Below are 22,500 nucleotides of genomic sequence, written 5' to 3' on the forward strand. Positions count from 1 at the left end.
AAGATTCAAGATTAACTTTGGCCACTCAGAGCCGCATGTCGTCAATTGTCGCCACAAGCTACGTCTAACTCTACTTCGAATGTTTGTTATAAATCACACGCCCATGAGATACATAAGTCAACATAGAGACGATCTCGTTTTTGTGTTTAAACTAATCTCCTATATTCAAGTAGGTGATGATATCCTTCAATCGTCAGAGCTTCTGGAATCGGTACCAGAGCAATGCTAGAAGGGGTACTGAGATTATCTCCGGGGCCACTATTTGAATCCCTTCGTGGATCTCTGGAATGGGAACCTCCACTCCCGGGACCACCTGAAGCCTCAAAGAGGGACGTTCTTGGACCAGATTTTGATCGTATCATCAGACCCACTCATCACACGTTGTCACGTCTCTCCACGTCTATTAGACTGTTAGATTCAACAAGGTTGAGAGATCGTTGGGATCACACATAACTCATGCAGGACAATCGTGTTCGGTAAAGTTCGATGCCAAGTGCGAGTAACGGGCTATACATGAGTTAGGTATCTTTGGTGAATGAAGCATACTACCTCGCTCCTATTGGAGTGGAGTCGATACATAAGCTATATCATAAGCTGCTATGCTGTCTATAACCATTGTATTGTATTGCCAATATAGTTATCGATATATTCACTAGGAGTACAGCTGGTTCTTCTTTATCTAATTGAGGTCGGGTATATTAGGCTCAACATTCGGTGCCCATCCAAGACCCGCGTGCTATCGTGGCCATTGGCGCAGATGTTAAGGCAAGACATTCTGTGTGGGCTAGTTGGATATCCTCAACTTACAGACGCTCGGGGGATAGACGAGTGATCTCTCTTATATTTATCACATAGGTACGTACATGACTTCTCAATATTTGTAGCATCACCTACTACGAACCGTCATCTCGTTCGTGCATCTTACTTATGATGCACTAGTTGTGAGGTTGCCCCGGCAATATAAGACTTTGAAGTTAGTCTTCTCATATCAGCATGTCCACCTTATATTTAAACCTTGATCATTGCTGGATGAACTTAAAGGTACACGGTCCCTACATTTCCTCTTAGAATGACTTTATAAGCATGCTATACGAGGAAGCTTATTCCTATGGCTTTCCTGTTTATCTTAGTGAGGCTTTACATGCCAGATCATAAACATGATTTATCTTTTTCTTGAGTTTCGAGTCTCGAGTCTTGAGCCACATGGTTGCAATTGAGTCGATCGATCTAAGCAAGACAAAGAAACTAAGCGCAGATCAATTCAACCTAGACAATCTATGCTTAATCGAGTACCTACGAGGCTAAACTTTTTAACAAATCAAGACTCGAAAACTTTAGACGTATCATCTATCATATTATCATAATACGGACCTCAGTACCTGCCGTTAAGCCTCTCCAGCCAAGGTCATACCAAGTATTCGGCCGACTGCAGATTCGACTGAGACCTACAGGCAGCAGATATCCGTGTCATCCTTGAATGTTTCATAAACATGTCATGGGTTAGGGTGGTCGCACGCATGCGAAGTTGCGAACGGCTGACAGGGTAGAGTAAACGGGTATCGTGCTCCTGGTAATTTAAGATGAAGTCGAATAGCGCCAGATGGGAAATCCGATCTGATCATCGCGATGTTATTTTTAGTTTCTTTACTTGCAGTAGCTTGAGCCCCTTTTGCCCAGGCTCGGTTTAATCAATTACCCATGGTATGACTTTAAACCATGCGTTTTAAAGATCCGAATTGAAGGGATGTTCCACTCGAGGACGCGGCCATGTACAATCGGTCCAAGGAGTTAGAGATGACTCTTTATTCTTGTCTTCATCTTCCCATTTTAAACAGATCTCGGTCGTTAGGCAGTAAATTCTCTGTCCGTTAGCAGTCTTTGCGTCGAAGGTAAAATTGTGCCAGCCCTGCTCTTGTCAGTGGTCATATATGAGCTATGAAGATGAGCGAGCAATGAAAGATGCTTACAGGAGTTCTGAAGAGCATAGGGTGTACGTATCCCATTGAAGTGACCAGGGCATCCCCCTTTTCAGGCGGGCAGGTCTCATAGTTCTTTCCCCTCCCATCTGAAGATTGTTTAACTAGGCTCATGTTGCAAAAAGATGCCGATATCAATGTCCCGTGTTTTTCACCGGGCGGGATACCGTGTTCTTCGCAGTGAGGACCGCACCCTTCGCTGAGCTCGAAGGTCGCATTTACCGAGAACGATTCTTGAAACTTCCCGTGAATATGGACGAAGAAGACGTCGTCGCTGTCGATCGTCAGTGGATATATCGGTAGGTGTTTCGAATCTCGATCACGTACATGTGGATAGGCTGCTCGGATAGTTCAACGGATGAAATCTGGAAGAGGTCTGTCGACCGCGAGACCTCGCAAAAACTGAAAGGGGAACCACCGGGAATAATCTTCGATGGCGACGGTGCCCCTGAAAGCCCGTCCGAAAGTACACTGGTCAGAGGCCTTTGGAGCCCTGCGAACAGTGATAGGGCCTTCGCTGGATCTTTTAGCATCGGAATCTGCATATTTAAAATAGGTTACTTAAGATATTATCGAACTCTAGATAGAGAACTATCGTCTGGAGCCAAGAAATTATGGTGAGAATTCATTTGATCGTTCGACCCGGTAGGCTACAATATAAGTGATTGTTTGGTTGGGCTGTGCCTGTCCTTTTTGTGACCAACCCGCATTATGTCCGGCATAGCTGATACCTATCTGTTGCCTGTCTACCCGGCGATCCTGACCAATCATTGCGAATGTTCGACATACTAACATTACAATTGTAACTGTAAGTAAATGCATCATGTTGAAACTCTACCTGTATAGCATCTTAATCTTCTCATTGCGCGTAGTTGAGAGCGACACCAAAGGTCTCGGGACTCTCTACCCGGAGTGCCGGACTGCCCAGGTTGAATGTCTTGGCGCCGTGTTCATAAGATGCCGGAAATACATATAGACGAGGATCTCATGAGATGCCAATCCCATTTACCGGGTCAACGCTAGTAAAGTGCATATGGACCTTCGCCTGGGGACCCTGTGATATTGACGATGATGTTCTAACTTCCAACTTGAGAAATTCAACGGATGCGGACTGGATAATCTGGAAGGCGAGGGAATGGATGGAAACGGAAAGAAGACAGCGGTCCTTCGCTTACCAACTTGGAAGTTATGTAAAATACGAGAGTACACATGTACATATGTACATAAATACATTTAACTAGGTACATTTAGTAAGAAACCTTATCCTTCTAAACGGATGGGAATCTAGGTACAATACCCAGGGCTCCAGCAGCAGTCTAGGACCCTACATCTACTAAGCGGCTAGGCAGCTAGGCAGCTACTAGGCCTGTTCAAAGTTTGTCTAGCATGCCAAATGTACCTACAATTTAATGTTTCACTGAGGTGGGCTAGACCTGAGACGCGGCGACTGGCCTCACAATTGCAATCCTTCCGTCATCTCATCTGTCATAATTGCATTTGACGTTTCCAGCCCAGCTTAGAAAGTTTATTACCTTAGCCAACTTTCTTTTCTTACTGCGTTTTCTTCTTTCGTTTATTATTCTGTTTTTTTTTATTCTTCCCTTTCTGTCCGTTTGACTCGGGATCCTGCAGTGCGAGTTCTGCAACTTTCCGCCCTCGTTGCGGCTCGCTTTTTTACCATTGTATTTACTTCCATCTTATCTCATTCCACTTCATCTTCTTTTTCCAGTTACGCTGTAGGATTCGTATTCTTTTCCCTGCGCTTCTTGCGGCCGCAACCACCATCGTTTCAATCCTATTCGTTCCCACTTTACCTACCGTAGCGTACCGTGGAAGTGCGTCACTTTGTTGTTGGCCCGAGCCGTGGTTGGAGAAACGCCACGCCAAACGGATAGTGACAAGAATACAAGACTCGGTTATTTCACACGAATTATACAAAGACACACCGCGATCCAGGCGTATCAAACTCCTTGTTGCAGGAAAAAGCAGATCGCTCTGTTGTGTTGCGCCATTTCTCTTATTTCTTACCTGCATTAGAATTGGCTTAGATCAGTACGTTTATAACGTACGCCCCAATCCGACATAGTCACAATGCGTCGCGTTTCTGCAGACCTATCCGACCCATCTCGAAACATCGAGGAATCTGTAGGCACTCCGGACCCGTCATCTCTGGACTGCGATCTAGATATGGCTTTGATGACGACAGAGGAGGATAGCACCAGAATATATACCCCACCTCCGCACATTGCCGCACGTTTTTACCGGCCTACCCAAAATCGTCGAAAAGATTCGGCTGCCTCGTCGCGTCGAAACTCCATCTCTTCTGCGCAGTCGCGGTCCTCTCATGGTTTCGTTCATAATGTCGGTCCTCAGAGCAAGTATATTGCCCAGCAAATGCGACGTGCTTCTATCCTGGAGGATCGGAAAGCGCGCTTGGCTGATAGGGCCGCGCACGCCGAAAAGGTGCGCCTAAGAGCAGCACTTGCGAAGGCTGCCACCCAGAAGAGCTCCAATATTGAAGAGCGGGCGTTAGCTGCTGCTCAAGCCAGAGAAAAAAATCTGGCTGAAATTGTCGCAGCGTGCGCCGAAGAGGTAAAGCGGGCTAAGGCAGTGGCCGAAAGCATGAAAGAAAAGAGGGAGCAGGAGTTGCGTAAACTTAAAGCTCAGATGGAGGAGCGATTAGCCGAGGCTGAAAAGAGGAGGGAAGAACTACGCAGTCGTCATGCTGCTAGACGATCTAGAGGTCAAAGTATCATGACTAAGAAGTCTGATACCAGCAGTTTGCCAGAGGAGGACGAGCACGAATCTTCAAGCATGAGTGATGTCGTTCTCATGAGTGAGGATGTTGCAGTGTCCAAGATCCAATGGTGGTGGAGAGGAGTGCTGAAGAGGAAGGCCGTGCACCAGTTCTCCGAGCTCGGTTTAAATATCGACAGCGTTCGGGATACTTCTTTCGAGCAAGTGACTGAACTCCTTGCACAAGAGAATGTTCTCGTACTTACGGCGAGAGTATTGGGTATATGTGGCCTACAAGAGGGTGAGGTAGGGTCAGTGAATGAGATGACTGCTGTCCGAACCTTCTTGAGCGCCTTCTTGATATTAGGCCACCCTACCCAGGTTCTTAGCAATAAGGACCACAGAGGAGAACAGGAGCAGGTTGGATCCTCTCAAGGGCAACCCATACCTCATGATGACCTGGCTAATCCACAGTTACAGGATCTCGTTGCCAAGGCGCGAGATTTGCTCATCTCGTTCGAGAATATACTATCCCGACTGACGTCACTGAACAACTATACGACTCCACCGGCGATACAAGGAGCCTTGTCAGAATCATATGCGACGTTTCACAATGCCTTCATATCGTGGAAGGCCCGCGATTCGAATGCATTAGTCGAAGTGATGCTCTTGCAATTCGTAGAACTTGACGCAATCCTTCAAAGCGTCAAGGATCGCACCGAAGAAGTTGTTGCCGAATCATACCGAGAAAGTATCAAGGAAAATCAACTCATGTTGATGGTTCGGATCAAGAGACTCGCCGGTCCCGAGCAGGGAAAGAGAATGATATTCGAGGCCGTCAAGCAGGCGAGGAAAGCTAGGGCCGCAAAGAAGCCTGCGGGTGACATGAGACCAAGAGTTGCAGAACATTCTTTAAGTAATGGCAACTCGGCTGAAGACAATGCAACAGCAGAGCGTGTTGTTTCGCAACTCCAGACCCTCACGCCGCCACCGACTCAACTAAGAGAGAAGGAGCTGAAGCAAAGTGTACTTCAACCAAGCTATCCCCCGATACTTCCGGATAATCGGATTATTGTTCATGAATTGGCCATCAATCGCGAGTATCGTATCGAGTACCAGCATTTTCAAGAGCAGCACAAGCTTCGTCTAATTCCTCTCTTCGACGATTTGAAAGCCAACCCTGGGGACGAGGAGAAGGAGTTCCATTACCTTATTATAATGGCCAATTACATCCGGGAAAGACTTCAACATCTGGTCCAGCCCGGCACGCCTATGCATACATTCATTGGCGAAATGCTCGACACTGAAGTTGCACAGCGGCAATTTTTAGCTGGTAGCTTTTCGTACCAGCAGTTCTTCTCGTCAATTGGATCTCTCCTTCCCAAGCTCTGCGCACCAGTTCGCGACGACGAAGTCAAGGACTTGGTGGAGAATAAGCTTAGCCAAGGGGATGTTGTCAATCGTCTTGAAGCGCTACTGTCGTTCATCGATACTATGCTCTACGACTACGCGAATTACATGTTGCAAGTCGTAGCACCAAGTCTCGTAGAGCACGCTTCCGTGTATGAGACTAAAAGATTTGCTGAGGACCTAGACAATGGCAATATCACGTTATCTCATGCGGAAACTTCATGGCGAAACGCACGTAATAAGGTGCACGCGGAAGTGGCTCGCCGTGATCCTGAGGGGATCAATCACCCACGCTCACGACCCACTCCGGACAAGATATACTGGCAAATGTTGTTGGACGAGTTTACACAGCCATCTCCATTAGATGACACTGTACCAGAGCCACTTGCTCTTGATGTCAAACGCCGCGCACATGTCGGCTGCCAGACTATACGTATCGTTACCGCTGGTGCCATTCTCCTCCAATGCAAGAACATGCTCAAACGCGATGTCCGGGCCCCTTGGAAGACAGAAGCCGGTCGCATCTTTACGGTTCTTGAATCCATGGACGACGATACGAAACCACTCCCCCAGTCTACAGCTATTCACGGCATCATGGCAGCGCTAGAAGCTGGACGATCGATGCCTACTGCCACAAAGACACATCTACAAGCCCTTGTAACCAAGGTGCTCACCGCTAGTATAGATGCGAGGCGCGAAAACACAGACCCGAGAGAGCCTGTGTTGAAATTGCTCCTGACGCGAATGAGGGGTCACATCCTAGCTAGGATACAAGCTGGTTCTGCAAGCGAGAAGGTCAAGGCGACCAGTACAGCCGGGGAGAAGCTCGCCAGTCTCGGATTACCTGAATTTGTAGAGAAGATACGAGATATGGTTGATGAAATTGTTAGGGTGGGAGCCGTAGATCGGGAAGCCCACGGAATATGGTGGGAAGAGGTCGCCGAGAATGTGAGCAAGGAAGACTCTACTCCTAGTCCGGCGGCCGTATAGTTTTAGGGGGCATCAACGGTTGGGGATTTCATAAGTTTTCAACACTACTAAGACGTCGGGTACACATCATGAAGGGGTATCGGTCATCGACTCGGATTCACGTATCTGGGTTTCGGTTTATTTCTGGGACAGGGCGTTCTTTCAGGTTGGCATTTCACATTTGCGGGGACGAAGGATGGGTTGTACTTTTTGGAACAGGCTGGATGCCGCGTTTGGAGGGATACCTTTTGCATCAGCGCATATTCGAGTTCGTTGTGGTTGCTTAGTATTGCTTGGAAGTTAGCTATCGTATACATACAGGTCTAGCTGATCTGGGAGAATAGATGCTACAGCAGCGAACAGTTTTCATGGGACGCACACAATCAATTCAGAACGCAAGATATACGCAATAATGCCTCCAGTGCCTCCTATATTTGTGGCTATTCGCAACCGTGGTTCTATAGAGACTTGTATGAGGTAGGTATCTAGGTACCTACTGTGTGGCGTTAACAACCGACCTGGCACCTGGGAAGCAGCTGTCCCAATTTTTCATTAAGCATCCGATCACGTGATAGCGAGACGGCGGGGCAAACGCGAGGCGCCACAGCGCGTCTTACACTTCAAGGTTCTTTCTTATCCCAAGCTCAGGCAGCATCGTCTCAGATACTAGGTACATCAAATAATGAATACTAAGAGTTGGAGATAATTTGATGGTTATTCTAAAACTTTGAGCAGCAAATCTGTTTGCAGCTCTATAAGATAAATACTTCTCTGTTACGAAACTAGTTATCACCTGAAAAATGCAGGTACAATTCACCGGTGCGTCTCCACAAAGAGTATACTATCTTCATGAAAACTAAGCCTAAACTAACCATTTTCGGAGAGTAGATGCGGATGAGATTCGCATTCTCGTTGCCACCGACAATCATGTGGGCTACGAGGAACGTGATCCGATCCGTGGAGACGATAGTTGGAAATCGTTTGACGAGATTATGAACTTGGCCCGGACGGAGGATGTAAGTAATATATATGTCCCCGAGCTAGAGGCATACTTACTTATAGGATAGGTTGACATGGTGCTATTAGCAGGCGACCTATTTCATGACAACAAGCCGTCCAGGAAAGCCATGTATAAAGTCATGCGATCGTTACGGAAGAATTGTCTTGGCGATAAACCGTGTCAACTCCAGTTCCTGAGCGATGCAACCGATGTCTTTGATGGCGGCTTAGGGCATGTTAACTACGAAGATCCCGATATCAATATTTCTATCCCGGTCTTCTCTATCCACGGTAATCATGATGACCCTAGCGGCGAAGGGAACCTTTGTTCCCTTGACCTACTTCAGATGGCCGGACTGGTCAACTATTTTGGGCGTGTGCCACAGGTGGATGAGATTCACGCCAAACCTGTTCTACTTCAGAAAGGGTTAACTAAGTTGGCACTCTACGGAATAAGCAATGTTCGCGATGAACGCATGTTCCGGAATTTCCGCGATCACAATGTTAGGTGGTACCGGCCAAACCAGCAATCGAGCGATTGGTTCAATTTGCTTGCTGTTCACCAAAATCATCACGCACATACTGCTACCGGTTACCTGCCCGAGAACATGCTGCCCGAATGGTTAGATTTGGTTGTCTGGGGCCATGAGCATGAGTGTTTGATCGATCCTAGCCATAACCCCGAGACTGGTTTTCATGTCATGCAGCCAGGCTCTTCGGTTGCTACATCATTAGTGCCAGGTGAAGCCGTAGCTAAACACGTTGCTATACTTACCGTCACCGGGAGGGAATTTAAAGTAGAGAAACACCGACTAAAGTCAGTCCGCCCTTTTATGACTTCCGAGATCGTACTCGCGAACGATAAGAGATTTAAAGGCCTTGATAAGAAGAAAGAAAATCGACATGATCTCACGAAGAAGTTAATAGGTGTAGTAGAGGAGATGATTGAGGAAGCGAATGCCGAATGGGACTCTATTCAGGAAGAAGATTCTCTAGATAATACGCGGCCGTTACCCCTAATCCGTTTAAAGGTTGAATATACTGCACCGGAGGGGGGTCAATACGACATCGAAAACCCACAACGCTTTTCTAACCGATTCCAAGGCAAGGTTGCGAATACGAATGACGTAGTACACTTCTATCGCAAGAAGACCGTGCAGAGTAAGGAAATAAATAACATATGTCTACGAATATCACTAATACGTAATAGGAAAGGCACCTATGGGAGAGCTACCGGAAGAGCTACTTGCGAACTTAGAGGAGATCGACGACATCAAAGTCGACAAGCTAGTCGCGGAATTCCTCTCCGCCCAAGCACAATCCCTAAAGATCCTACCTCAAGCACCTTTCGGCGACGCGGTAAACCAATTCGTCGACAAGGAAGATAAACACGCTATGGAGTCATTCGTGAGCGAGTCTTTAACAGAGCAGGTCAAGCAAATGCTCTCCCTCGGAGACGACGACGACCTCGAAAACGCAATGGAACAAGTCAAAGCAAGGCTCGAGCAGAAGTTCTCCGCGGGAACACTTAAGCAAGCACAACGCCGCTTCTACAAGCCGAGACCACCCCGGTACGACTCGGATATCGACGGCCCCTGGGAAGACCAACCCCAAGCACTCGACCACGAAGCCATGGCTGCGGACGCAGCTAAATCGCAGCCATCCCAACCCGCCCCGAAACCCAAGGGCCGCGGACGCAAAGCAGTGCCCGTTGTCGAAGAAGACGAGGACATGGACGACGTCTTCGAAGAACCGGCACCGAAGCCGAAAGGGAGGGTGAGACCAGCGGCTGCTGCTAAGCCGAAAGTAGCCGCGAAAGCGCCGGCTAAGAAAGCGCCTGCGAGAGGCCGCGGCAAGAAACAGGTCTTCGACCAAAGCGACGAGGAGGAAGAGGACGCGGATCCGGATGTGGTGATGGATGACGACGAATACGACCCCCCGCCGCCGCCGCCGCCGAAACGTGCGCCTGTGGCTAGGGCTACGAGGGCGGCGCCGGCCAGGAGTCAGGGGTCTAGGGCTGCGTCTTCTGCTGCGAAAAGTGCGAGCTCGGGTGCGAAGACGACGAGGCAGACGAAGTTGAATTTCGGGTCGCAGAAGGCGACGCAGGAGGAGCCGCTGGAGATTAGCGATGATGAGATCTCGGATGATTTTGAGGCGGTTCCTATTGCTCGGAGTAGGAGGCGGTGATGTGGTGATGTTAGTGATGTTGGGGAGGGAAGGATGGCTGAGATGGTTGCTATGAGAGGTTACCTACCTATCTAGGGTTTACGGCTTAGCTGGGTGTGGGCTTGGCTGTATGGTGATGGCTGGGAGGGTGTGGTAGTATAGGTAGTGTCAATGGATGTAGATGCCTGCTTGTGAAACTGGTATGGGGGTTAGATGTTGGTGCGTAGGTGGATGAATGACAAGACTATCTAGATTGCATTCTGCCTAATGTTATATCGATTGACACTTAACAAGCTGCGGGTGACTTGTGAAGATAGATATATGTCTCCCTGGCAGTTCGAAAAGTGCCCCATGTGCTCATTCCACAGTAATAAGAATTATCCCATATGTTACACAACCAGTATTTACCCCAACCACAATATGTGCGGAGTACCTATATAGGCATACCAGGGGATATTACAACACACAGTGTAGTACAGTAGAATTAACACATAGGTCACCCTTTCCGGCCTCATCCTGCTCCTAGTAACGTAATGGAAAAGTAACGAGATGTCATCGATTTCTATATCATGAATTCTTGTCCCGATAGCAGATCCTGCTTGGCGTGTCAGTGCTATATCGTTAATTCAGGGGTTAACCTACTGAGTCTTTGCGCTACGGAGATTGCATTCGGTTCACGGGCGGTTGGGTTGCTAAGAGGTTGCTAATGGTGTTTAATTATCTTGACTTCTTGTTTATACGAGTTGAAATGTTTAATCGAGAGGTATCGTGATTTCTAAATGAAGCCATTTAATTCATATTTACTACGATGGTATTATCCTTAACGAGCAGCCGCCATAGCGATGTTCTTTGAAGGGTTATTGTACTAATTTAAAAAGGGGCTTCAGCAGATAGCACGCCGTTACCGTTATCGTTATTCCCCACCAACTTACCGATCGACTATATATAAAGCTACATCAATGCTATAAGGTTGGATGTCGTGATGCTCGAGCGTTTCGTCATAAGCTAGTAGTGGCGGAGCCACGTTACGTAGGCCATATAAACTCCGAGATCTGTTTGAGCTCACTCTTGGCTCCGGTGAATATGAGATAAAGTGACACAATAATATTGGTAAATGGGGCCGTTGGTGAGCGGAAAGCCGTTGTAAGCAGTTTGTTTTTCCATGGGAAACGATAAGATGTCTGGGTGTTGGCAGTTAGACCTCGTGGGGAGACAATGCCGTTATCCGTAAGATAACTTTCTTGATACTGCGCTGTATTTATATCCAACTCGCAATACAGTCACCAGCTCTAATTCATCTCTATACCAAGAACGTAGATCAAATTAAGGATAATATAGTATGGCCTACCAGGTATGCATAGTACAATGCGGTAAGTGCAAAAATACGCCTTCGCCCCTTAGGGGAGGGGGTCACACGAGCAGTGGCAAGTATTCCGTAAAGAAGATTTACGAACACCGCTATCCGTGCAACGCTTGGACTCGGAGGGCTGATCGTCCTATGTTGGCCGAGTGCGCAAGGTGCTGGGCCTGGGCTCCGAGGGGATATAGAGCTTAAATGATGTATAGCACACGACCACCCCCCGAAAAAGGCAATGGGTATCTGGACGTTGTTCGTTCAGTAATTTCCCATAGGAAGACACTTCCGTACGATCCCCATCAACCTGGAAGTGTCAGATTCGAGTATGCCGACTTGGTTCTTCCAAGATGCATCTCACAATCCTCTTCTTAGCCCTAATCGTGGCTGTTACGGCAACCGCCCTACCCAACCAGCCTCAAGATACGTCTTCCTCTTCCAACTCCTCGGAATCCGATGAGAAGCGCGAAGAACACAAGAAGCCACAGCAGAGGAAGTACTTCAAAGAAGCAGGAGCAACAATGGAGCTCGGGCACTACGATAAGCGGTATTTCAAATCGCAAGTACCGTACGCAGAGCACCGGCCGGCCCTACGACATCTAGTCCGGTCATGGCTAACCACCAGCCGCGAGCTCGGCGTCGAGACGTGGCTGGCGCACGGCACACTGCTCGGGTGGTGGTGGGGCGGGCGTGTGATGCCGTGGGACTACGACCTAGACGTACAGATGCCCACGACCACGCTCTCGTACCTAGGCCGGTATTTCAACCAGACTTTGCACGATTACGCTTTCAACGCGTGGAAAGAAGGAGAAGATGGGCCTGAGTGGATTAACAAGACGTATTTACTCGATGTGAACCCACATGCTGGGGATATCGATCGTGGGAACGGTGCGAATATCATTGATGCAAGATGGATCGATACGAGTAACGGGCTGTACATAGATATCACGGGGTTGGCGGAGCGGGATCCGGCGGGGGCTCCGGGGATCTGGAGTTGTAAGAACTCGCATAAGTATCGTATTGGGGAGCTGTATCCGATACGCCGGACGGAATTTGAGGGGGTGCCGGCGCGGGTGCCGTATGCGTTTGATAAGATACTCACGGATGAGTATGGGGGAAAGTCTTTGACGAATACGGAGTGGCTTGGGTAAGTAAATGTTTTTTCTGGTTTACCCCTAAGCTATTGATATTCTATCTTTGGTGTTGACCGGGCTCTCCCTGGATTTCCGTCTATTGATGGGAAAGTTTACTAACGCTGTTTGCTAGCCATCATTGGGTTCCGGAGCTCAAGCAATGGGTTAAGAATCCCGACCCACCACCCGAGGAAAAGGGGCAAGCAACGCTCAAGAAGCCGCCGAAGCCGAACAACAACGCCGTCGTGGTAGTCGTGGAGAAAACGGTAGTGAAAGGGACTTCGTAGAATAGGTTTTTTTTGGATATAATCTGCGAATATTATTTATCATCCTCGCTCCTTGGATTGGACTTACATGGTAGAATAAGTCGATATATGCCATGAACAAAATAGCCCGCACATCCGTTGAGAGATTTGAAAGATACCACCAAAATAAATCATTAGCTCGCAAGATGCACTTATATAATCCAAGTAGACGTTCGTTCCATCGAGTCCATTATTTGTAAAACACCACTGCTATGCCATTAGTGAAACCTGCAAACTCCATGCTACCTAGCCCAGAAAATCCTGCAATACAAGAGAAGTAATCCCAATTGGATATCGTCGAAAGTCGTGTTCGAGGTGTTCCAAACTAGCCTGAATGCCTAGGCCAAGATACTTTCGAAGCACTCGTCGCAACTAAAGGGTATCGAAAACCGACTCGATCATCAGCATCCTACTGACCACTCGCCTCATCGTCAGGTCGCTTCTGCTTCTTAATGCGATCCTCCGCCGCCTTGGCCATAGCCTCCCGTCGACCCAACGCGCCCTGCCCAGCCGCAGACGCACCACCACCACCATTCCCACTCCCAAGCACAAACTCACCACCCGTCCAACCTCCATGATCATACGCAACCTCCTCCATCTCCTCCCCCCTCGATCCCGCATACTCCGCCCCACCAACACTCCTCCCACCACTCGCATAATCCGCCCTCTCAACCTCCTTCTCAATCACCTTACACAAGTCCCAAAACAGGCGATCGTGGTCGCTGTGCACGTTGTGCGTGAGCTCATGGCACAGCGTCCGGCGGATCGTCTTGTAATCGCGGTACCCGTCGTACGCATCGGTGCGGAGTCTCAATTCAATAACCTCGCCTTTATTCCGGTTCAGCCCCAAGATGCGCGTTGTGCCTTCGTGCGTCGCTTCCGTGTAGGACAGCGGGTCCATTTCGGTGAGCGTGCCGACTCGGAATTTGTGCTTGATCATGGTGGCCCGGATACCCGGGTCCCGCGATAGACGCTCGAGGAATTGTTGCGAGCGTTGCGGGTTCGGGAGGTGCGAGAGGGGCCGGATTGTGCCGAAGGTGTATTCGCTTTCTTCTCTTGCGCGTTGGGAGTTCGGGCGTGTGGTGTACGCTTTTGGGAGGGTGCGGCGCGCGCTGGCTAGGTGCGCATGTCGCTGTGCTGCTTGTTGGCCTGCGGAGGCTAGGGAGGCGAGCTCGGCGTTGGATGTGCCGAGGAGGGTTATTTTCTTGTCTTGGAGCTCGGAGACGGAGTGCTCGGGGAAGGGAGGCTTGAGGAGGCCGAGTTTGGAGACCATGAGTTTTTGGTTGGTGATGGGGATGAAGAGGGTGGATTCGATTGAGGAGGCGAGGTCGGAGATGCTGGCGTCGGGGGAGACGATGAGGGAGTGCGGTTTGCCATGGTGGGTGAAGGTTATGGTGATTCCTTCGGATTCAGATGGGAGTTCATCTTGCTCTGCCATGTCATGATCTGCATGCTCGGCGTGTTCTGTATGTTCTGCCATTTTGCTGTGCGACGTTGCGCTTGGAGATTGCGTGTCGATAAATTATTTGATATTTCGAGTCTGTACTATGATGTAGTACTACTACTTGGGTGTTGATATCGGTGCGAAACGACGATGTTTTAATGAAAGGAAAAGAGACGCGAAAAGGAAAAAGAGGTTGGCCCTACCTGCCGAGTCAGAGGGATTTTACATTATCGTCTTAAAATGTCCTCGTCGAAGATTCTACAAGATGTCACCTATCTTCACAAAGATAGCTTTGTAATCTAATGGTTACTAAGTACCAGGTACGTCAGAAGTCGGATGCCTCGTGTGCCAAGAGATCTCTTTCCCACTGTGCTATCCGTGCTACCCCGGCAAGGAAGGCAAGGGTGGGCACCGATGCCGACCGGTCGAGTTCCTTGTTAATGCTAGCCAATAGGATAGATTTTAAGAGTGACATCATCACCACATATGTAAATGTGGCAGGTGTGGCTGGAGAAGCAATTTTGATAATTTTGGATATTTCCGTCTCGTATCAGCCACAGGTAAAGGAGCCATTAGCCATTAAGCCAGGGATCCAATCATACGTCAATCGCGTCCCAGGTGTAATTGTGTCCTTTCAAACATTCTTCAGTCCACGTAAATGTGTAAATGTTTGACCATCGCAGGTCATTACTCTCCTCACTACCTACCCTTCCTTTTCGCAAACCTTTCTGCGAACCCTCTAGTCAATCCGTAGTATAACGGTCAATTCCTACCCCTTTCGGAACTACCACCATCCCAACGCGATCGAACCCGTAACCCGTAGCCCGTCGCTACTAAAGCTTAAGGAGCTCTGCTCCCCTCGATTCCTTCATCATGCCTCTAAACGTCTTCCGTATCCTGGGTAAGCGCCAATGCAATGGGATGTTTCTAACAGTCCATACTAATAGCTATATTCAGGGGATTTCTCCCATTTGGCCTCCATCTTGATCCTCTTACACAAGATGACAGAGCTCAATGTTAGTTACGTCGCGATCTAAGGAGCTCCAAGCACCGTCTAATAGCTATCTATCTTAGGGCGCCTCAGGAATCTCGTTCAAATCCCAAGCTCTCTACTTAATGGTCTATATCACCCGTTATTTAGGTACGCCGTTATATGCCAGTTCTATTTATATTTGTAGGTAAAGTCAACATAATGCTTACAAAAAGTCGACAGATCTCTTTAGCACGACTAGCCCCTACAACATCATCTTTAAGATCCTTTTCATCGCCAGCCAGAGCTACGTCGTCTACCTTATGACGACCAAGTACAAGCCGACGGTCGATCCCAATCTCGATACCTTCCGTGTACGATACCTTCTAGGCGGTGCTGCGGTCCTCGCCATTCTCATACCGTACGAGTACACATTCTCCGAGATCCTATGGGCATTCTCGATCTGGCTAGAGTCTGTCGCTATTCTTCCTCAGTTGTTCATGCTGCAGAGGACTGGCGAGGCCGAGGTCATCACGACCCACTACCTCTTCGCGCTGGGTATCTACCGAACTCTGTACATCCCCAACTGGATCTACAGGTACATCACTGAGCCCAAGCACAAGGTCGACTGGATTGCTATCGTGGCCGGCCTCATCCAGACGGTTCTGTACAGCGACTTCTTCTGGATCTACTACAACAAGGTGCTCAAGGGCAAGAAGTTCAAGCTCCCCGTATAAGCGACTCGACTATTATTTATGGGTGGAAAAGGGGTTGGCTCTGATATCTCGTGGTGAGATCCAAATACCTCCCGAGTATTCGCAGATTTCTCGTTTATAGGCGACCCACGGGCTCACGGGGATGGAGCGCTCACATATACTGAGTGCGGTGAGGCCTGCGGGGGTTTCGAACATGTCTTAAATAGAACGTGTCTTCACGGCGTGTCGGTTGTGCATGGCAGGCGTTAGGTTAGGCTCGGCTGAAGAAACGGTTCCTCAGCCCGAAATGCTTGACTTGTAGGATGGTTGGCTCCGGTATCGATGTATCACTGTACATAAAAAGCTGCGATTTTGTTAAGGTAATGAAAAATGATTGAGCTGGAGACACACACAGTCTTAGGGATGTTTTTTGCTTTCTGGTGTTTGTGATGTGTGTTTAGGTATGGGCTACAAGATGAGAAATGGAGTTGCGAATGGTCTGTTGCCGATGATGGGCGTGGGATCAGAAGACAGAAAGAAGATGGTACAGTCTAATAGGTTTTATCTCGCGATTATGTACCCGTTATTCACGGTGTCACACTATAATACTAACGCTATTTACAGGATATTCGACATTGGATATTCTCACTAACTCGTAATAACAACTTCAACTTCATCAATACGCATGCGGCAGATAATTCGGCCCTTGCTCGAGGGAAACAGGATCGACGAGCCGCCGAGGGATCGGCGCTTGTACTTGAAACGAAGGCGTGCTGCTCATCTCCGTCCCGCCGCTGGTCCTCCATCCCCCGTGTCCGTCGTCTTCCATCGATAGGTGGGTCGGGAACGTCATGTGGCATTGTCCCGTCGCGGATACTGGGGGCGCTACGTCGTACTTCAGCTCCGCGCTCACGGGGTTCATCGATAGCGGATCTCCACTTTGTTCCCGTCCGCTGCCCACGCGAACTAGGTAAGGCCGTTGTCCTCCGCTTATGACCTGCTCGCGCGCCAACGATACCCGCGCTAGTGCCGCCGACGCCCGCGCACTCGCGCTTACGGCTGTGGCTGGGACTGGTGATGCTGCTGCCTCGACGATCACCGGGACCGGTGGTGACGGCTGCAGTCGCGCTTGCGGCTCGGTGCTCTGTAGGATCAGCGATTGGTCGCCGACGGACGAGACCGGGGACACCGGGAAAACGGGGTCGCTGAGTGGTCGCGCGTTGTGCGACATGGCCATGGCCATCGCCGGGTGCTCGGACGTTGGGGGCCGCCGTTTTATGTCCGCCGAGAAAGCGTCGACGTTGCTGTTGCTCGGGGATTGACTCCGGCGGTAGGGCGGCATTATGGGCGCGCCGAACATGGCGTGGAAGGAAGAGAGCCGGTTGCGGATGGATTGGGAGAGGGAGTGTGGACGCGGTTCTGGGACGGGGGGCAGGATTGGTTCCAGGGTTCGCGGGGCGTAAAGGTCGGGTTCGTATTTGTTGGAGTCATCTTGTTGACGCGCTTTGCGTCGCATGAGGAGGAAGGTGGCGAGGGCGGAGAGGAGTGAGGAGATGAAGGCGATGGATATGACGATGCCTCCGATTTGACCTGGGGTTAGGCTTGAGCCTTGGGATTGAGGACTCGCGTTGGCCTGAGTATGTTGTTAGCGATATCTTGATTCTTAGGTTCTAGGGATGCATACCATGATAGCACTCGCGCTAGCTTTCGCCGCTTCTACGGCACTCTGCGCGCTGATGCTAGCACTAGCCTGTGCTTCCTCCACGGCCTTGCTAGCGCTCGTCTGTATGTTTGCAATGGCACTAGCAGCATTTGTGTTAGTCGCTGACGCCGCAGACGTGCTGCTGGTAGCTCCAGTCGTCGGTGGCGGAGCAGCGGTTGTCGCACCCGCCGTAGCTGACGATATTCCTTCGGCTATTCCGGCTGCGCGTGCGGATATGACAGCACTAGACGACGCTGCTGAAAGCGCTAGAAGCGATGACGTGAAGACGCCTGTTACGCTGGCTGCCACACTGGCTGCCACGCTACCCGCCACACTGCTTGATACAGAGGCCGAGACACTGTTGGATATGCTGAAGCTAGCCTGGACCGGGGGAGGCGCGCCTGGTGGAGGCGGTGGCCCATCGTCATCATCGTCGTCGTCTGCATCATCTGAATCTGTGGTAGTCGCGGTGGTTTGGCGAATTTGAAGGCGAGGGCCACTTAGTAAACTTTCTGTTGGTATAATTGGCGCCGCCGTAATCGAAGGAAGCTGGGCTTCGTCGTTCCTCCCCGTCAGATCCCATCTCACCGCTACCGGATCATTTCTCTCACCATCGCCCCGTTTTCTGTTATCGAGTATCCTATCTCCATCGGACACGAATTCACTGAGCCCTAAGCCTGTCGTTGACCAGAGCGACCACAGCAATAGGAGCGACAGCCTGGGTTTCATCATCTTAGTTCGTTATTATATATCCAATGCCATTCCTATAAAAGCATCCCGACAGACCGGCCGTGGGAAAACGAAAGATACACAAAGAAAATGATTTGCTCTACGTTCCCGCGTGATAGACGAATAAAATCGAAGATTAAGTTGGCTAATCCATATAGCTCTCCTCAAGAATTCATAACTACCAGAGTTCCGGCCTCGTTGTTTGTGTAGAAAGTTTCTCCTTCGGCCGCGCGCCAAGGTCCAATATTTTTTCCTAACAGGCCAGACCACCTCAAAAAAAGTCCTTCGCGTCTTGGCTTTGGAATGGAGTTCCGTGATAGAAGCCATGTCGGGAGTATCCAATCTCCTAATTCGCCATTACCCCGGTATTAAAACGTACCAGAAACATGTAAGCGAGCCTGTTTCGAAAAAGAAGGTGATAGTGGAGATAGTTATGAATGATGTTTTTTCTTATCCGCCTGCCCTTGTAAGCTTAAGCTATCACCCATGGTTTACTACTGCAGTCCAATTGAGAGATAAGCCAGGCCATGGGTTCATAAAACCCCTGAAGATAGCGCCCTAGTCCGGAAGATGAAACACTTAGCGTTGCAGGTTATTGAGCCTTACGGAAGCCTCCGTTTCGATCTCCTGGATCTCCTGTTCATCCCCCGGATGATCTACAAACGGGATCATGTGTACGTATGTACTTCCACAATGAACAAAAAAGAGCCAATGAGTTTCGAGAAAGAGGTTGATACGTTTCCTCCGACTAGGCCCACAATTTCGGTCCGTGTGTAACCCCTGCCCGTAATTTTCGATGCGCCGTTGGACCCACTAATTCTGCTAACACGCCGATTAACCACGCCGAACAATCTTGTAGCTTGCCATCGCACTGGACAAAAGTCAAGTCTGTGATGCACCACAACAAAGATGTGAATCTCCAGGGCTTCCAACAGGCGATGTTTACAGCGCCGTTTATAGTGATGGGAAATTTTATTCCAGAACACCCACCCCCACCTTCATTTAATGTGAGGTCCTCCTTGCACCGCCGTCTTTCTTTTCCACATGCACCATCGTTAACCTTCCCGCCGCCGGCTTCAAAAACAAAACATCTGCACAACTTTCCGTCTTCACATTCTTTTACTTCAAATAACCATCTCCAAATTCGCGTGTTCATCGATCACACTAGAAGTAACCAATCATTCCAATTAATTTCGAAAAGTCATCGTCTATCGCTTTCGTCCGCATATCAGTATCGGCGATCAGAACTCATTCAATTATCTACATTCCTTCGCCTCGGCCGCTCGTCTTTATTCCATCATTCTCTCGGTCGCTCGTCTTTATTTTGCCCATCTCCCGACCGCCGACATGTTTCCCACCATGACGAAGAGACTTGTCTGTCTGAATAAGGCCCTTGCAGCAGCCCGCCCGGAACCCGCTAAAGCTCAAGTAGAAACTTGCGAACTCCAATCCCATTCTTCTGAACCTAAGCAAAACATCAACCGCGACAGTCAGTTGCGTAGGTGTGAAGGATGCAGAAACATGTTTCCTTCATTTGATGTGCCTACCATCAGACTGGGAGACATTGATTTTCCTCTATACTTCTGCCATACGTGCAGTATGATGACTCCAGTAAGTAAATCCTCATTCATTCAATCAATCAATCATCCAATCCTTCATTCATTTCCCCCAACCTATCCCAACCCCAAACTAACACTCCCACCCCCCCAGGCCCAACGCGCGCACAAGAAAGCGCGCTACTGGAGCGCCATCCTCAAGCACTGGCGCCCAGAGCACGACATGCGAGGCTCATGCTTCGCAGCACAGGAGGGCAACCCCATCAAGCTCCTGTGCTGCCTGCACGAGCTCGCGCAGCACTACGCGTGGGCCGAGGTGGCCAGCATGGTCAACAGCATAATCCTCGAGCGTCTGCGCCACGGGCCCGCTCCGTCCGCGCGCGACCGGTACGGCGGCGCGCAGGACTTCTACCGCGTGTACGAGGCCTGCAAGGCCATGCGGTTCCACGCCGTCGCGCCCGAGCCCGTGCACCCCGACGAGATGGCCGGCCTGGACTTGGCCTTGGATTTCTTCGGCCTCGTCGTCCGAGACCCGGGCTCGCGCATCCCCGAGGTCATTTGCGATCGCGCGGGCGCGTGCCCGAATGTTTTGCCCTGTTGCGATCGGATTATCTTTACCCGCGCCTACCGTACCCGACACGGTTGCAATGCCTAGACTATCACGGCTGATGCCGAGGATAGGGTATAGGAGGGAGGGAAGGGAGGGATATCATCGGGGGGCGGTTTTTACGGGTAGGAGGTCTCGGGGCTTTCATGTACACTGGCTATGGCAGACTTGATACCCTTCTCGAATTATGGACAGGCGTTCCGGACGTCGAATTTACGCTGTTTCTGCACCTTGATATTTTTTTAATGATGTGATATGTCTGCACTCTTAATGCCCGTAGAATTCGTACTATTTTGCCCAAGATCTTAAGGATTATTATGTCCCTAAGGCTCTTCCGACTGAGGGACCGAATATTTCCAAGCTACACCACAGTCTAAAATTCATATGCCTTTAAAATTTCCTTGCCTCTTCCAAGGTTACTGTGATCAAGTCGAAAATACTTCCCTTTCCATAGGAATTCTTACATATCACGGTGTATTACCTTGATTATAGCCCATTCTCCTAGTTAAAACATGGTGCTAAAGGCATGGGGACGCGTCACAAGCCAGTTCTGGTACCTTAATATGTTTTTATATAATACTAAAGCTGAAGTTCCCCCTTCGTGTAGAAAGATCTATGTCTGAGTGGCTCAACATTGTATGGGTGGGCGGAACAGAGGCAGCGAGAATAGAGATACCGGAACAGGAGGATAAACACCTTCCATATAGCATCTAGCTACATATACACAGCAGATTTATCATCGTCATTAATAAAAGAAAATAAACATTACCGCTATATCACAGTAAAAAAAATAATAAAAAAAATCAACTCATCTGGCCCATGGTGGGACTCGAACTTACCGGTACCATGTTCGCGCTAGTAGGCGTTTGGGGTATTCTATCCAAAATTTGGCCGATTGAGCCTTAGAGCGGTGGGGTTAGGATTATGGGGGTCCCCTTAAGTCGGTTAGTAGCATGCCCAGTGAGTGTTGTAAGGACTGGGAATACCTCCGGAGTGACCTGCGAAGTGCCTACCCGAGCAGGGTGCGGTTGGACGACATGGACTGCGAATATGTTAGCTTACGCAGTTGCAAGAATAGGACTTTACCACTAGGCCAGATGAGCTGTTGATGATCCGTTTAGAACTATAGATTATAAGCTTGAGTAACTTGGGGTAGTTGGACGATACGGATATAGGGGGACGCGGAGGGGATTGGCGTTGGACGGGAATATAGACGATGCCTTCACGCGGCGAGATATTTCAGTCCGAATCAGCAATGGAGGGGACCGATAGGAGCTGTGTGAGCCCTTAATGAAAGAATGGATCAATAGTTCGAAGACTTCAGGGGCTCTTTTTGTTAGGGGATGTCTATCTCAGACGTCATAAAGAGATGCCTAGGAATCCAATTACTATAAATGTATTCCTTAAGGATTATAGACGATATCTTCTATAGGTATTGGGTGAGATTAGTACCTACATGATATGAAAAGGGGTAATTGCTTAAATAGAACCTTCGAATTATGGCAAGGGGGTAGCAATTGGCTCTAGTGCTAGTTATGATAGAGCATCAAGACTATCTTCAAATAGGGCCGTCGCTTCAACCTGGATACAAGCTAGGCGCGCGTGATTGACATGTATTCAAACATTAGATAGGGATACCCAAAGTCTAACTCTAATTGTATGTGAAAATAAGGTTTTGACAGCTAGAAAGAGGATCGGGTTGACATCAGAAGGAACGGGGTGTTGTTTCAATTAAATGAATTGATAACA

At 49.2% G+C, this 22,500-nt stretch overlaps 8 protein-coding genes across 8 annotated transcripts; 5 read left to right on the forward strand and 3 right to left on the reverse strand.

The window, feature by feature from the left end:
- Positions 1-1,186: 1,186 nt before the first annotated feature.
- On the reverse strand, positions 1,187-3,091 carry GGS22DRAFT_164033 (uncharacterized protein). Its single transcript, XM_047961463.1, has 3 exons — positions 2,304-3,091; positions 1,968-2,250; positions 1,187-1,906 (listed from the first exon to the last, which is right to left on the reverse strand). The coding sequence occupies exons 1-3, from the start codon at positions 2,519-2,521 to the stop codon at positions 1,724-1,726; spliced, it is 684 nt and encodes a 227-aa protein (XP_047818483.1). The 5' UTR covers positions 2,522-3,091; the 3' UTR covers positions 1,187-1,723.
- Positions 3,092-3,499: 408 nt separating this feature from the next.
- GGS22DRAFT_164036 (T-complex protein 11-domain-containing protein) lies at positions 3,500-7,761 on the forward strand. The gene has a single exon (XM_047961464.1). The coding sequence runs from the start codon at positions 4,068-4,070 to the stop codon at positions 7,110-7,112; it is 3,045 nt and encodes a 1,014-aa protein (XP_047818484.1). The 5' UTR covers positions 3,500-4,067; the 3' UTR covers positions 7,113-7,761.
- A 130-nt stretch (positions 7,762-7,891) lies between these two features.
- GGS22DRAFT_200383 (DNA repair exonuclease) lies at positions 7,892-10,549 on the forward strand (the record flags this gene model as incomplete). Its single annotated transcript, XM_047966430.1, has 4 exons — positions 7,892-7,910; positions 7,980-8,107; positions 8,159-9,251; positions 9,301-10,549. The coding sequence occupies 4 exons, from the start codon at positions 7,892-7,894 to the stop codon at positions 10,275-10,277; spliced, it is 2,217 nt and encodes a 738-aa protein (XP_047818485.1). The 3' UTR covers positions 10,278-10,549.
- Positions 10,550-11,960: 1,411 nt separating this feature from the next.
- Positions 11,961-13,030, forward strand: GGS22DRAFT_188862 (LicD family-domain-containing protein; the record flags this gene model as incomplete). Its single annotated transcript, XM_047964772.1, has 2 exons — positions 11,961-12,757; positions 12,877-13,030. The coding sequence occupies 2 exons, from the start codon at positions 11,961-11,963 to the stop codon at positions 13,028-13,030; spliced, it is 951 nt and encodes a 316-aa protein (XP_047818486.1).
- A 260-nt stretch (positions 13,031-13,290) lies between these two features.
- On the reverse strand, positions 13,291-14,789 carry GGS22DRAFT_145369 (WLM-domain-containing protein). The gene has a single exon (XM_047958863.1). The coding sequence runs from the start codon at positions 14,526-14,528 to the stop codon at positions 13,458-13,460; it is 1,071 nt and encodes a 356-aa protein (XP_047818487.1). The 5' UTR covers positions 14,529-14,789; the 3' UTR covers positions 13,291-13,457.
- A 477-nt stretch (positions 14,790-15,266) lies between these two features.
- Positions 15,267-16,410, forward strand: GGS22DRAFT_145388 (ER lumen protein retaining receptor). The gene is made up of 4 exons (XM_047958864.1): positions 15,267-15,393; positions 15,450-15,508; positions 15,567-15,633; positions 15,706-16,410. The coding sequence occupies exons 1-4, from the start codon at positions 15,366-15,368 to the stop codon at positions 16,197-16,199; spliced, it is 648 nt and encodes a 215-aa protein (XP_047818488.1). The 5' UTR covers positions 15,267-15,365; the 3' UTR covers positions 16,200-16,410.
- A 411-nt stretch (positions 16,411-16,821) lies between these two features.
- On the reverse strand, positions 16,822-18,752 carry GGS22DRAFT_145395 (uncharacterized protein). Its single transcript, XM_047958865.1, has 2 exons — positions 17,842-18,752; positions 16,822-17,790 (listed from the first exon to the last, which is right to left on the reverse strand). The coding sequence occupies exons 1-2, from the start codon at positions 18,589-18,591 to the stop codon at positions 16,834-16,836; spliced, it is 1,707 nt and encodes a 568-aa protein (XP_047818489.1). The 5' UTR covers positions 18,592-18,752; the 3' UTR covers positions 16,822-16,833.
- A 1,195-nt stretch (positions 18,753-19,947) lies between these two features.
- Positions 19,948-20,799, forward strand: GGS22DRAFT_188866 (uncharacterized protein; the record flags this gene model as incomplete). The annotated part of the gene is made up of 2 exons (XM_047964773.1): positions 19,948-20,199; positions 20,299-20,799. 2 exons carry the CDS (start codon positions 19,948-19,950, stop codon positions 20,797-20,799), a joined length of 753 nt encoding a protein of 250 aa, XP_047818490.1.
- Positions 20,800-22,500: the final 1,701 nt, after the last annotated feature.

Source organism: Annulohypoxylon maeteangense (genome assembly GCF_022496945.1).
Source record: "Annulohypoxylon maeteangense strain CBS 123835 unplaced genomic scaffold GGS22scaffold_9, whole genome shotgun sequence".
Classification (NCBI taxonomy): Eukaryota; Fungi; Ascomycota; class Sordariomycetes; order Xylariales; family Hypoxylaceae; genus Annulohypoxylon; species Annulohypoxylon maeteangense.

Bases quoted from the DNA above. Each gene is read 5' to 3' on its own strand.
- GGS22DRAFT_145395 (XM_047958865.1), bottom strand. From the start codon at position 18,591: ATGATGAAACCCAGGCTGTCGCTCCTATTGCTGTGGTCGCTCTGGTCA. The intron at 17,791-17,841 runs GTATGCATCCCT...CAACATACTCAG, and splicing joins CTAGCGCGAGTGCTATCATG to GCCAACGCGAGTCCTCAATC.
- GGS22DRAFT_164036 (XM_047961464.1), top strand. From the start codon at position 4,068: ATGCGTCGCGTTTCTGCAGACCTATCCGACCCATCTCGAAACATCGAG.
- GGS22DRAFT_164033 (XM_047961463.1), bottom strand. From the start codon at position 2,521: ATGCAGATTCCGATGCTAAAAGATCCAGCGAAGGCCCTATCACTGTTC. The intron at 2,251-2,303 runs GTACGTGATCGA...GACGATCGACAG, and splicing joins TCCGAGCAGCCTATCCACAT to CGACGACGTCTTCTTCGTCC. The intron at 1,907-1,967 runs GTAAGCATCTTT...TGACAAGAGCAG, and splicing joins CTATGCTCTTCAGAACTCCT to GGCTGGCACAATTTTACCTT.
- GGS22DRAFT_145388 (XM_047958864.1), top strand. From the start codon at position 15,366: ATGCCTCTAAACGTCTTCCGTATCCTGG. The intron at 15,509-15,566 runs GTTAGTTACGTC...TATCTATCTTAG, and splicing joins ACAAGATGACAGAGCTCAAT to GGCGCCTCAGGAATCTCGTT. The intron at 15,634-15,705 runs GTACGCCGTTAT...AAAAGTCGACAG, and splicing joins CTATATCACCCGTTATTTAG to ATCTCTTTAGCACGACTAGC.
- GGS22DRAFT_145369 (XM_047958863.1), bottom strand. From the start codon at position 14,528: ATGGCAGAACATACAGAACACGCCGAGCATGCAGATCATGACATGGCA.